We start from the raw sequence: 10,000 nt of genomic DNA, 5'->3' as shown, positions 1-10,000 counted from the left end.
CGGCCACCTTGCTGGTCAAGGTGATGGAGGAGGACGGCAGGTGAGATGGTGGGGGGAGGGGAGGGTTGTGGGGGGGGGGGGGAGGTGGTAGTGATTTATTTAATGGATCGAAATTCACTTCTCTCTCTCTCTCTCTCTCTCTCGCTCGCTCGCTCGCTTTCTCCCCCCTCCCCATCTCTCTATCTACCCTTAAGTACGCACGCACGCAAAGATACGTGTGTACACACGCACTCACACACACACAAAAAAAACAACCCACAAAGAAAACAAAAACCGACTCAGATTTGAAAGATGTTTATATATTTCCATCCAGGTACAACCTGTCCACAAAGGTACGGGAGATCTTTGGGGATGACTTCCGGTTTGCCGAGGACCTGCGCACCAGAGAGGCGACGGTGGAGGATGTACTGTCTCACAAAATGGCCTTCTCTTACCACAACAGGATCCGTTACGACAATAACCTGACCAGAGCCAACTTGAAGGAGTTAGTCTTTTCTTCTTCTTCTATATATATATATATATAAAATGAAGTGTTTATTGTTTGTTGGTTGGTTTGTTGGTTGGTTGGTGGTGTTTTTGTATGTTTGTTTTTGTGCCGAGGGAATTTTTTGGCACAACACAACTCAGCACAGCACAGCACAACACAAATGTCACAGCACAGCACAACGGCACAACACAGCATGGCATATCACAGTACAACACAGCACAGCATAGCACATCACAGTACAACACAGCATGACATATCACAGTACAACACAGCACAGCATGGCATATCACAGTACAACACAGCACAGCATAGCACATCACAGTACAACACAGCATGACATATCACAGTACAACACAGCACAGCATGGCATATCACAGTACAACACAGCACAGCATAGCACATCACAGTACAACACAGCATGACATATCACAGTACAACACAGCACAGCATGGCATATCACAGTACAACACAGCACAGCATAGCACATCACAGTACAACACAGCACAGCATGGCACACAACATGGCACACACAGCGTGGCACAGCACAGCACAGCATGGCACAACACAGCACAGCATGGCACAGCACAGCATGGCACAACACAGCATGGCACAACACAGCACAGCATGGCACAACACAGCATGGCACAGCACAGCATGGCACAACTCAGCACAGCATGGCACAGCACGGCACAGCATGGCATAACAAAACATGGCACAGCACAGCACAACATGGCACAACACAGCATGACACAGCACAGCATGGTATAACAAAACATGGCACAGCACAGCACAACATGGCACAACACAGCATGGCACAGCACAGCATGGCACAACACAGCACAACATGGCACAACACAGCATGGCACAGCACAGCATGGCATAACAAAACATGGCACAGCACAGCACAACATGGCACAACACAGCATGGCACAGCACAGCATGGCACAACACAGCACAGCATGGCACAGCACGGCACAGCATGGCACAACAAAACATGGCACAGCACAGCACAGCATGGCACAGCACAGCACAGCATGGCACAACACAGCATGGCACAACACAGCACAGCATGGCACAACACAGCATGGCACAGCACAGCATGGCACAACTCAGCACAGCATGGCACAGCACGGCACAGCATGGCATAACAAAACATGGCACAGCACAGCACAACATGGCACAACACAGCATGGCACAGCACAGCATGGCACAACACAGCACAGCATGGCACAGCACGGCACAGCATGGCACAACAAAACATGGCACAGCACAGCACAACATGGCACAACACAGCACAGCATGGCACAACACAGCATGGCACAGCACAACACAGCACAGCATGGCACAACACAGCACAGCATGACACAACACAGCACAGCATGACACAACACAGCACAGAACAGCACAACAAAGCACGGCACAGCACAATGATATCATACATTCCCACTATCCCCCCCACCCCCCCACCCCCACCCCCGCCCCCTTTTGTGCAGTCGCCTGAAGCACATGAGGTCAACGGACGGGTTCAGAACCGTGTTCAAGTACAGCAACGTCATGTACGGCCTGGCCACACGTATGGCGGAAGTCATCGGGGGCGAAAGCTGGGAGGATCTGATAAGGCGTCACCTCTTTGAACCTCTCGCTATGAACAGGTCCAGTTCGTGGTGTTTTTTTGTTTGTTTTTTTCCCACCACTCCTGTTTTCACCTTCTTTCTTTCTTTCTTTTCTTTTTTTTTTCCCCTCTCCTTCTTCCCTTCTTTCTGTGTGTGTGTGCGTGTGTGTGTGTGTGTGCGTGTGTGTGTGTGCGTGTGTGTGTGTGTGTGTGTATTCTGTTTCGTTTTTTGTTTAATGCAGTTCTTTTGTCCTACTTGCGTTTGGGATAAATATCTGTCTGAGTGTGTATGTGTGCGTGCCTGAAATGTGATTAAATGACACAGGAAACGAATGATGAGCGCCCAGTGGCAGTCGTCAGTCGGCTCTACCCAGGTAGACAGCCTGTTGTGTAATTAACCCCGTGTTTCTAAAGCGCTTAGAGCTTGGTCTCCCACCGAGGATAGGCGTTTATAAGTATCCATGTGAATTAATCAATCAATAAATGCTCACTCACTTCTGGCATGTGTACATTGTGCAATGCTAATGCTGTATCTCTCTTGTATCTTACTGGGGTTTTTGACTCACTTGTGTAAACAAAGTGAGTCTATGTTTTAACCCGGTGTTCGGTTGTCTCTGTGTGTGTGTGTGTGTGTGTGTGTGTGTGTGTCCGTGTGTCTGTGTGTCCGTGGTAAACTTTAACATTGACATTTTCTCAGTTGACACCAAATTAGTCATAAAAATAGGAAAAATTCAGTTCTTTCCAGTCATCTTGTTTAAAACAATATTGCACCTCTGGGATGGGCACAAAAATTTTTTTTTAAAAGAAGCGTAATTATATGCAAACTGCATTTACTGTTATATTTATATTTTTCGTATTCTCTAAACTTGGCACTTTGATCTGATATTCTGACATAACAACAAAAGCAGTCATTATTATCATTTTTTGTTCAAACAGGAACTTCTTTTGCTAAGCATGGAATTTTTATTTATTTGCAAACGTTTTGGTGCAGATAGTAAAAAAGGGAAATTACTCTGTAATTAATGCTAGGGGACTTAATTTATCTCAAGTGAGTCTTGAAGGCCTTGCCTCTCTTGTTTTGTTTGTTTGTTTTTTGTTTGTTTGTTGTTTTTTCTCCTTTCCTTTTCTTCCTGAAAATGTACATCTTTAACAAAAGCAGTTGGTGTGGCCATTCTAAGCTGTTGTCAGCACATATCTTTTTTCTTTTCTTTTTTTCTTTTTTTTTTTTTTTACAGTTGTATAGGTTACATAGAATATGTAACATTTTCATGTGCCTGGAATAAACAGGTCTTGTCTTGTCTTGTCTGGTTATTTACTGAACACACCATTGGATTTGTTGCTGCTTTGTGAGTTTGCAGTGTGTGTGTGCCTGCAGTGAGAGGTAGACGAAAAGCATCTTGGTAAAAGTCGACTTACTTGGGATAAAATAGGCGACGTATCGAGCCACAGGCTTTTCCTCAGGCAAATGTAATGAGTGAGTGACAGACAGGGTGTGTGTGTGTGTGTGTGTGTGTGTGTACTTACCTGTAAGAATACAAGCCTGTTTAAACCAACAGGTCCACCTTCTCCAAGGATGCCGCGTCAGACACAGAGAACACAGCACGCCCCGTCATCAGCTACTTCGGTACTCTGAAGCCCGTGTCACCTCTGCTTCCTGTGTAAGTCTGTCTTCTCTGTCTTCTCTGTCTTATGTCTTTCTGTCTTTGTCTGTCCGTCTTTCTCACTCTTTCTGTCTCTGTGTCACTGTCCGTTTCTTTCTCTCATTCTCTCTGGCGAGTGTGGGCGCCCACGCCCCCCCCCCCCCCCACCCCCCACGATTTCTCGCAATTGAGAGAAAATGTGGGAGGGGAACGACCGCGATTTCTCGCAATCCCACGATTTCTCCCAAAGTGAGAGAAATTGTGAGATTGCGAGAAATCGTGGGCTTACACACCCAGTGTCAACTAATGCGCGCTCGTGTGTGTGTGTGTGTGTGTGTGTGTGTGTGTGTGTGTGTGTGTGTGTCTGTTTCTGTATGTCTAATAATGATTATTATTATCATTGTTGTTGTTGTCGTCGTCATCATCAGCATTCCTGTCTTTCGTGGGTCCTCCAACCTCCCTTTTGTTGTTGTTGTTGTTTGTTATTTTTGTGTGTGTGTCTTTTGTTGTTGTTGTTGTTGTTGTTCGTTATTTTTGTGTGTGTGTCTTTTGTTTCTTTCATTTTTTTTTTCAACATTTATTCATTGAAATGAACGTACAACACAAAATGACACTGTAATTAGCAAATAAGAAAGACTGGTTGCTCTCTTTATACACAAGGTCCACCACCAGAAGTCAATGCCGCCCATGCTACCGACCCAACCAGCATCCAGGCAAAGAAAGGGTACATTGGAACAAACCCGAACCCCCCTCCACCCCGCCACCCCCCATCCCCTTATAAAAAGAGGGGGAAAAAAGAAAATCTGGGCTTGTCCATGTAAATTTCGACACTGCAATTATACAAAATCTTCTTCTTCTTCTTCTTCTTCTTCTTCTTCTTCTTCTTCTTCTTCTTCTTCTTCTTTATCATCATCATCATCATCATCAGTAGTAGTAGTAGTAGTAGTGGCAGCAGTAGTTATGACGTGGATCCTGTCTGCTCAGACTGTGGTCGGAGCTTGCCGGCTCGGGGGCAGTGGTCTCGACGGCCGATGACATGGCCAAGTGGATGAACTTTTACCTGAGCAAAGGTCAGGGATGGGAGGGCAGGCAGGTGATGCCTGAGAGCACGATGGAGCAGCTGTACATGCCGCGCACCGCCCGGAACACGCCCTTACTCAAGTACTTCCGGCAGCCAGAAGTGCCCGTCACCTTCTCCCTCGACGTGTACTGCTTGGGCCTTATAACAGGCTTCTACAGAGGTGAGGGTTCTACAAAAGTGAGAGGGGTGGTGGGTTCTGACAGGGTTCAACAGAGGTGAGGTGGTGGGTTCTGACAGGGTTCTACAAAGGTGAGGTGGTGGGTTCTGACAGGGTTCTACAGAGGTGAGAGGGGTGGTGGGTTCTGACACGGTTCTACAGAGGTGAGGTGGTGGGTTCTGACAGGGTTCTACAGAGGTGAGAGGGGTGGTGGGTTCTGACAGGGTTCTACAGAGGTGAGAGGGGTCGTGGGTTCTGACAGGGTTCTACAAAGGTGAGAGGGGTGGTGGGTTCTGACAGGGTTCTACAGAGGTGAGAGTGGTGGTGGGTTCTGATAGGGTTCTACAGAGGTGAGGTGGTGGGTTCTGACAGGGTTCTACAGAGGTGAGAGGGGTGGTGGGTTCTGACAGGGTTCTACAGAGGTGAGGTGGTGGGTTCTGACAGGGTTCTACAGAGGTGAGAGGGGTGGTGGGTTCTGACAGGGTTCTACAGAGGTGAAGTGATGAGTTCTGACAGGGTTCTACAGAGGTGAGAGGGGTGGTGGGTTCTGATAGGGTTCTACAGAGGTGAAGTGATGAGTTCTGACAGAGTTCTACAGAGGTGAGAGGGGTGGTGGGTTCTGACAGGGTTCTACAGCGTTGAAGTGATGAGTTCTGACAGGGTTCTACAGAGGTAAGAGGGGTGGTGGGTTCTGACAGGGTTCTACAGAGGTGAGGTGGTGGGTTCTGACAGGGTTCTACAGAGGTGAGGTGGTGGGTTCTAACAGGGTTCTATAGAGGCGAGAGGGGTTGGTTTTGACAGGGTTCTACAGAGGTGAGGTGGTGGGTTCTAACAGGGTTCTATAGAGGCGAGAGGGGTTGGTTTTGACAGGGTTCTACAGAGGTGAGGTGGTGGATTCTGACAGGGTTCTACAGAGGTGAGGTGGTGGGTTCTGACAGGGTTCTATAGAGGTGAGGTGGTGGATTCTGACAGGGTTCTACAGAGGTGAGGTGGTGGGTTCTAACAGGGTTCTATAGAGGCGAGAGGGGTTGGTTTTGACAGGGTTCTACAGGAGTGAAAGGGGTGTGTTTTGACAGTGTTCTACAGAGGTAAGAGGGGTGTGTTTTGACAGGGTTCTGCAGAGGTGAGAGGGTTGTGTTTTGACAGGGTTCTACAGAGGTAAAAGGGGTGTGATTTGACATGGTTCTATAGAGGTAAGAGGGGTGTGTTTTGACAGTGTTCTACAGAGGTAAAAGGGGTGTGATTTGACATGGTTCTATAGAGGTAAGAGGGGTGGGTTTTGACAGTGTTCTACAGAGGTAAGAGGGTGTGTTTTGACATGGTTCTATAGAGGTAAGAGGGGTGTGTTTTGACAGTGTTCTACAGAGGTAAGAGGGTGTGTTTTGACATGGTTCTATAGAGGTAAGAGGGGTGTGTTTTGACAGTGTTCTACAGAGGTAAGAGGGTGTGTTTTGACATGGTTCTATAGAGGTAAGAGGGGTGGGTTTTGACAGTGTTCTACAGAGGTAAGAGGGGTGTGTTTTGACAGTGTTCTACAGAGGTAAGAGGGTGTGTTTTGACAGTGTTCTGCAGAGGTGAGAGGGTTGTGTTTTGACAGGGTTCTACAGAGGTAAAAGGGGTGTGATTTGACATGGTTCTATAGAGGTAAGAGGGGTGTGTTTTGACAGTGTTCTACAGAGGTAAGAGGGTGTGTTTTGACATGGTTCTATAGAGGTAAGAGGGGTGGGTTTTGACAGGGTTCTACAGAGGTGAGGTGGTGGGTTCTAACAGGGTTCTATAGAGGCGAGAGGGGTTGGTTTTGACAGGGTTCTACAGGAGTGAAAGGGGTGTGTTTTGACAGTGTTCTACAGAGGTAAGAGGGGTGTGTTTTGACAGTATTCTACAGAGGTAAGAGGGGTGTGTTTTGACAGTGTTCTACAGAGGTAAGAGGGTGTGTTTTGACAGTGTTCTACAGAGGTAAGAGGGGTGTGTTTTGACATGGTTCTATAGAGGTAAGAGGGGTGTGTTTTGACAGTGTTCTACAGAGGTAAGAGGGTGGTTTCTGACAGGGTATTAATGGATTTTTAACTCTATACAACTTTAGAGGTAAGGGATGGTATTTAGATGAACAGGGACTGAGAGCCGTATAAATTTGTCAAGCAGAACAACTGACAGATATTTCGCTCATCAGATTTCCTGCTCATCGTTGATTGTAGTTGTTGCCTTCCCTGCTGTCTGTGCATCTGGCAGTTCCCACATGGTATGCAGAGGACAAGGACTTTTGATCCCTCTCCTCCTATCATCTGAACTATTCCAAATCACCGGACATGCGCTGATGCAGCCGACCAGGAGGCATGTGTCCACGGGCAGGAGGCATGTGTCCAGGAGTCACGTGTCCACGGATAGGAGGCATGTGTCCACGGGCAGAATGCATGTGTCCAGGAGTCACGTGTCCACGGATAGGAGGCATGTGTCCACGGGCAGAATGCATGTGTCCAGGAGTCACGTGTCCACGGATAGGAGGCATGTGACCACGGGCATAATGCATGTGTCCAGGAGTCACGTGTCCACGGGTAGAATGCATGTGTCCAGGAGTCACGTGTCCACGGATAGGAGGCACGTGTCCACGGGTAGGAGGCATGTGTCCACGGCAGGATGCATGTGTCCACGGGCAGAATGCATGTGTCCAGGAGTCACGTGTCCACGGGCAGAATGCATGTGTCCAGGAGTCACGTGTCCACGGGCAGGAGGCCCATACACGGACCGGGCTTTTTCACTCTCCCCCTCCTCTCCACAAGACCTTGAGTGGTGGTCTGGGTCCTAGTCATTCTAGCTGGGCAATGAACCGAGGGCCCGTGTGCAACGTGTATTTAGCGCATGTAACAGATATATCGCATTTGATGTCTCTATGTATTATATTGATTGACTGTGATTATTGCATATGTATGATAATGATTACTGTATGTAAGGTTCACATCAACTTAACATTTAAGCATTTTATGTCTTTTTCGTATTCATACTGACTGGCTGTGATTTTCGTGACTTCTTTGTGTAGCGTACACCGCATATGAATTTCTCATCCATTGAGAAAAAAAAGCATTTAGTTGTGTGTTCTGTAATTGCGATTTCGTCATGTGCTGTGTTGCCTTGCCACATGCGTTGTGGCCGTGTACTGTTTGCCTTTTGTCCGTTTCGTTTTTTTCCCTCCATGTGGACTTGCTGGACTAAAACATGACTTGGCTTGTAACCTGCCGTCCCAACAGGGTACCCCATCCTGGGTCACAGCGGATCGTCCTTCGGATTCCGAAGCTTAATGACCCTGGTGCCGTCAATGAAGGTGGGGATCTTCTCCGTCATGACGGGCAAAGACAGCAACTACTACAAACGCGGAGCCCTGCACGCCTATCTGTTGGACAAGGTCAGGTGTTGGTTTCTGTGTTATTTGTTGTTGTTGTTGTTTGTGGGGCCTACATCCTCTTTCCCCCCCACTTTTTACCCCTTGTCAATACACTTTCAAACACGGTCTTCATTCACACCCATCTTAAAGTCTTAACTCCCGAGAGCAAGGTTTCGGTTGCGCCCCTTTTCTCTGCATTCAAATTTTGTATTACGTGTAGCTGACACATTTTGTACTTTCCAAAGTCAATTCAGGTCTAGATTGGAAGCTGCTAGGCAAATCTCGCTCTCTGCCATAAATGAAGCCAAACCGTAGCTTTATTAGGCTTTTATTTTGAATAAACCTTCACCGACGTCACAGTGTCAGACTCTGGTGAGAAACTGGCTTGATTCAAATCGCCCGCCATTTATAGTCCGGTTCAGGCTTTAAGCGATAGCTTTCGCTCATGTTTTGTTTTTGTTGTTGTTTTGTTTTGTTTTGTGTGTGTTTTTTTCTCTCCTGTTGTCTGGCGCATCCTGTGTTGCGGGTTTGCGATCCAGGGATGTTTAACTCACTCAGTACGACCAGTCCTCTCTTCTCCTCTACACAGACCCCTCGGATGTCCAGTGGGTGTCTGAATGACCCAACCTTTAGCTTCCGTCGTCAGAATTGTGGTATTCTTTGTCAACATTCATGTCTTCGGTATAAGAGCCTTCCGCTTCCAATATTTTGATGATGGTAATTGGGGTGAAACGCTGTTAACGTCGTCTCTTTCGCCGTTCGTATGGAGAGAGTTAATGACTGTGTGCATCTGTCTGGGTTAGTTGTTGTTGCTCCTGGGTGTTGCTGCTTGCGTTCTAGCTGAGTGTACGAACGCTCATTTCTGTCTGGGTTTATTTGTGCTCAAAATGTGAACTTCTTTTTTTTTCCTTCACGGACATTCCTTCTCACCCTCAACATCCATTCACACACTTCTCCCTCTCTCTCTCTGTTTCTCTGTGTGTGTGGGGGGGGGGGGGGTGTCTGTGACTCTCTCTCTCTCTCTCTCTCTCTCTCTCTCTCTCTCTTTATCCTCATCCTCCCACCTACCATCCCTCCCCTTACCCTTTCGTCCTCCCTGTGTAAGTTGTGGTGTGTGTGTGTGTGTGGGTGGGAGTCTCTTTGTGTGTGTATGTGCGTATGTGCGTGCGTGCGTGCGTGCACGCGTGCATATCTGCACGTGTGGTATGCGTGTGTGCGCGCGCGCGCCCGCAGATGTACTCACCGCAAAGCTAAACACTCAACTCATTCAGATCATACACTGCTCACAGTCAGTGCATACGGTGTTGGTGATGGCAATACACATTCCTAACGTTGTACAGATCATACACTGCTCACAGTCAGTGCACACGGTGTTGGTGATGGAAATACACATTCCTAACGTTGTACAGATCATACACTGCTCACAGTCAGTGCACACGATGTTGGTGATGGCAACACACATTCCTAACGATGTACAGATCATACACTGCTCACAGTCAGTGCACACGATGTTGGTGATGGCAACACACATTCCTAACGATGTACCAGGTGATGAACGTCCCTTCCTGGCTCAACACCTCCACCCTCTGCTCCTTCCCCTACCCCTGGCGGACCTACAACCCCTCCACCCGGCCCCCCTACGACACG

The 10,000-nt window shown here is 47.8% G+C and overlaps 1 protein-coding gene across 1 annotated transcript in view; it reads left to right on the top strand.

Moving 5' to 3' along the window:
• Positions 1–10,000, top strand: part of LOC143282529 (uncharacterized) — a 15,418-nt gene that overhangs the window by 4,749 nt on the left and 669 nt on the right. Inside the window, exons 2-8 of the mRNA XM_076588206.1 lie at positions 1–40; positions 314–484; positions 1,981–2,139; positions 3,656–3,757; positions 4,724–4,980; positions 8,220–8,374; positions 9,902–10,000. The exon at positions 1–40 is cut by the window's left edge and continues 319 nt beyond it; the exon at positions 9,902–10,000 is cut by the window's right edge and continues 669 nt beyond it. Of these exons, the coding sequence (XP_076444321.1) occupies positions 1–40; positions 314–484; positions 1,981–2,139; positions 3,656–3,757; positions 4,724–4,980; positions 8,220–8,374; positions 9,902–10,000 (983 nt within the window). The remainder of the gene's footprint in view (positions 41–313; positions 485–1,980; positions 2,140–3,655; positions 3,758–4,723; positions 4,981–8,219; positions 8,375–9,901) is intronic.

The sequence above is a fragment of the Babylonia areolata genome, chromosome 5, assembly GCF_041734735.1.
Source record: "Babylonia areolata isolate BAREFJ2019XMU chromosome 5, ASM4173473v1, whole genome shotgun sequence".
Taxonomy (NCBI): domain Eukaryota; kingdom Metazoa; phylum Mollusca; class Gastropoda; order Neogastropoda; family Buccinidae; genus Babylonia; species Babylonia areolata.
Note: the sequence above shows the minus strand (reverse complement) of the source record. Positions and strands in the feature narration are given on the sequence as shown.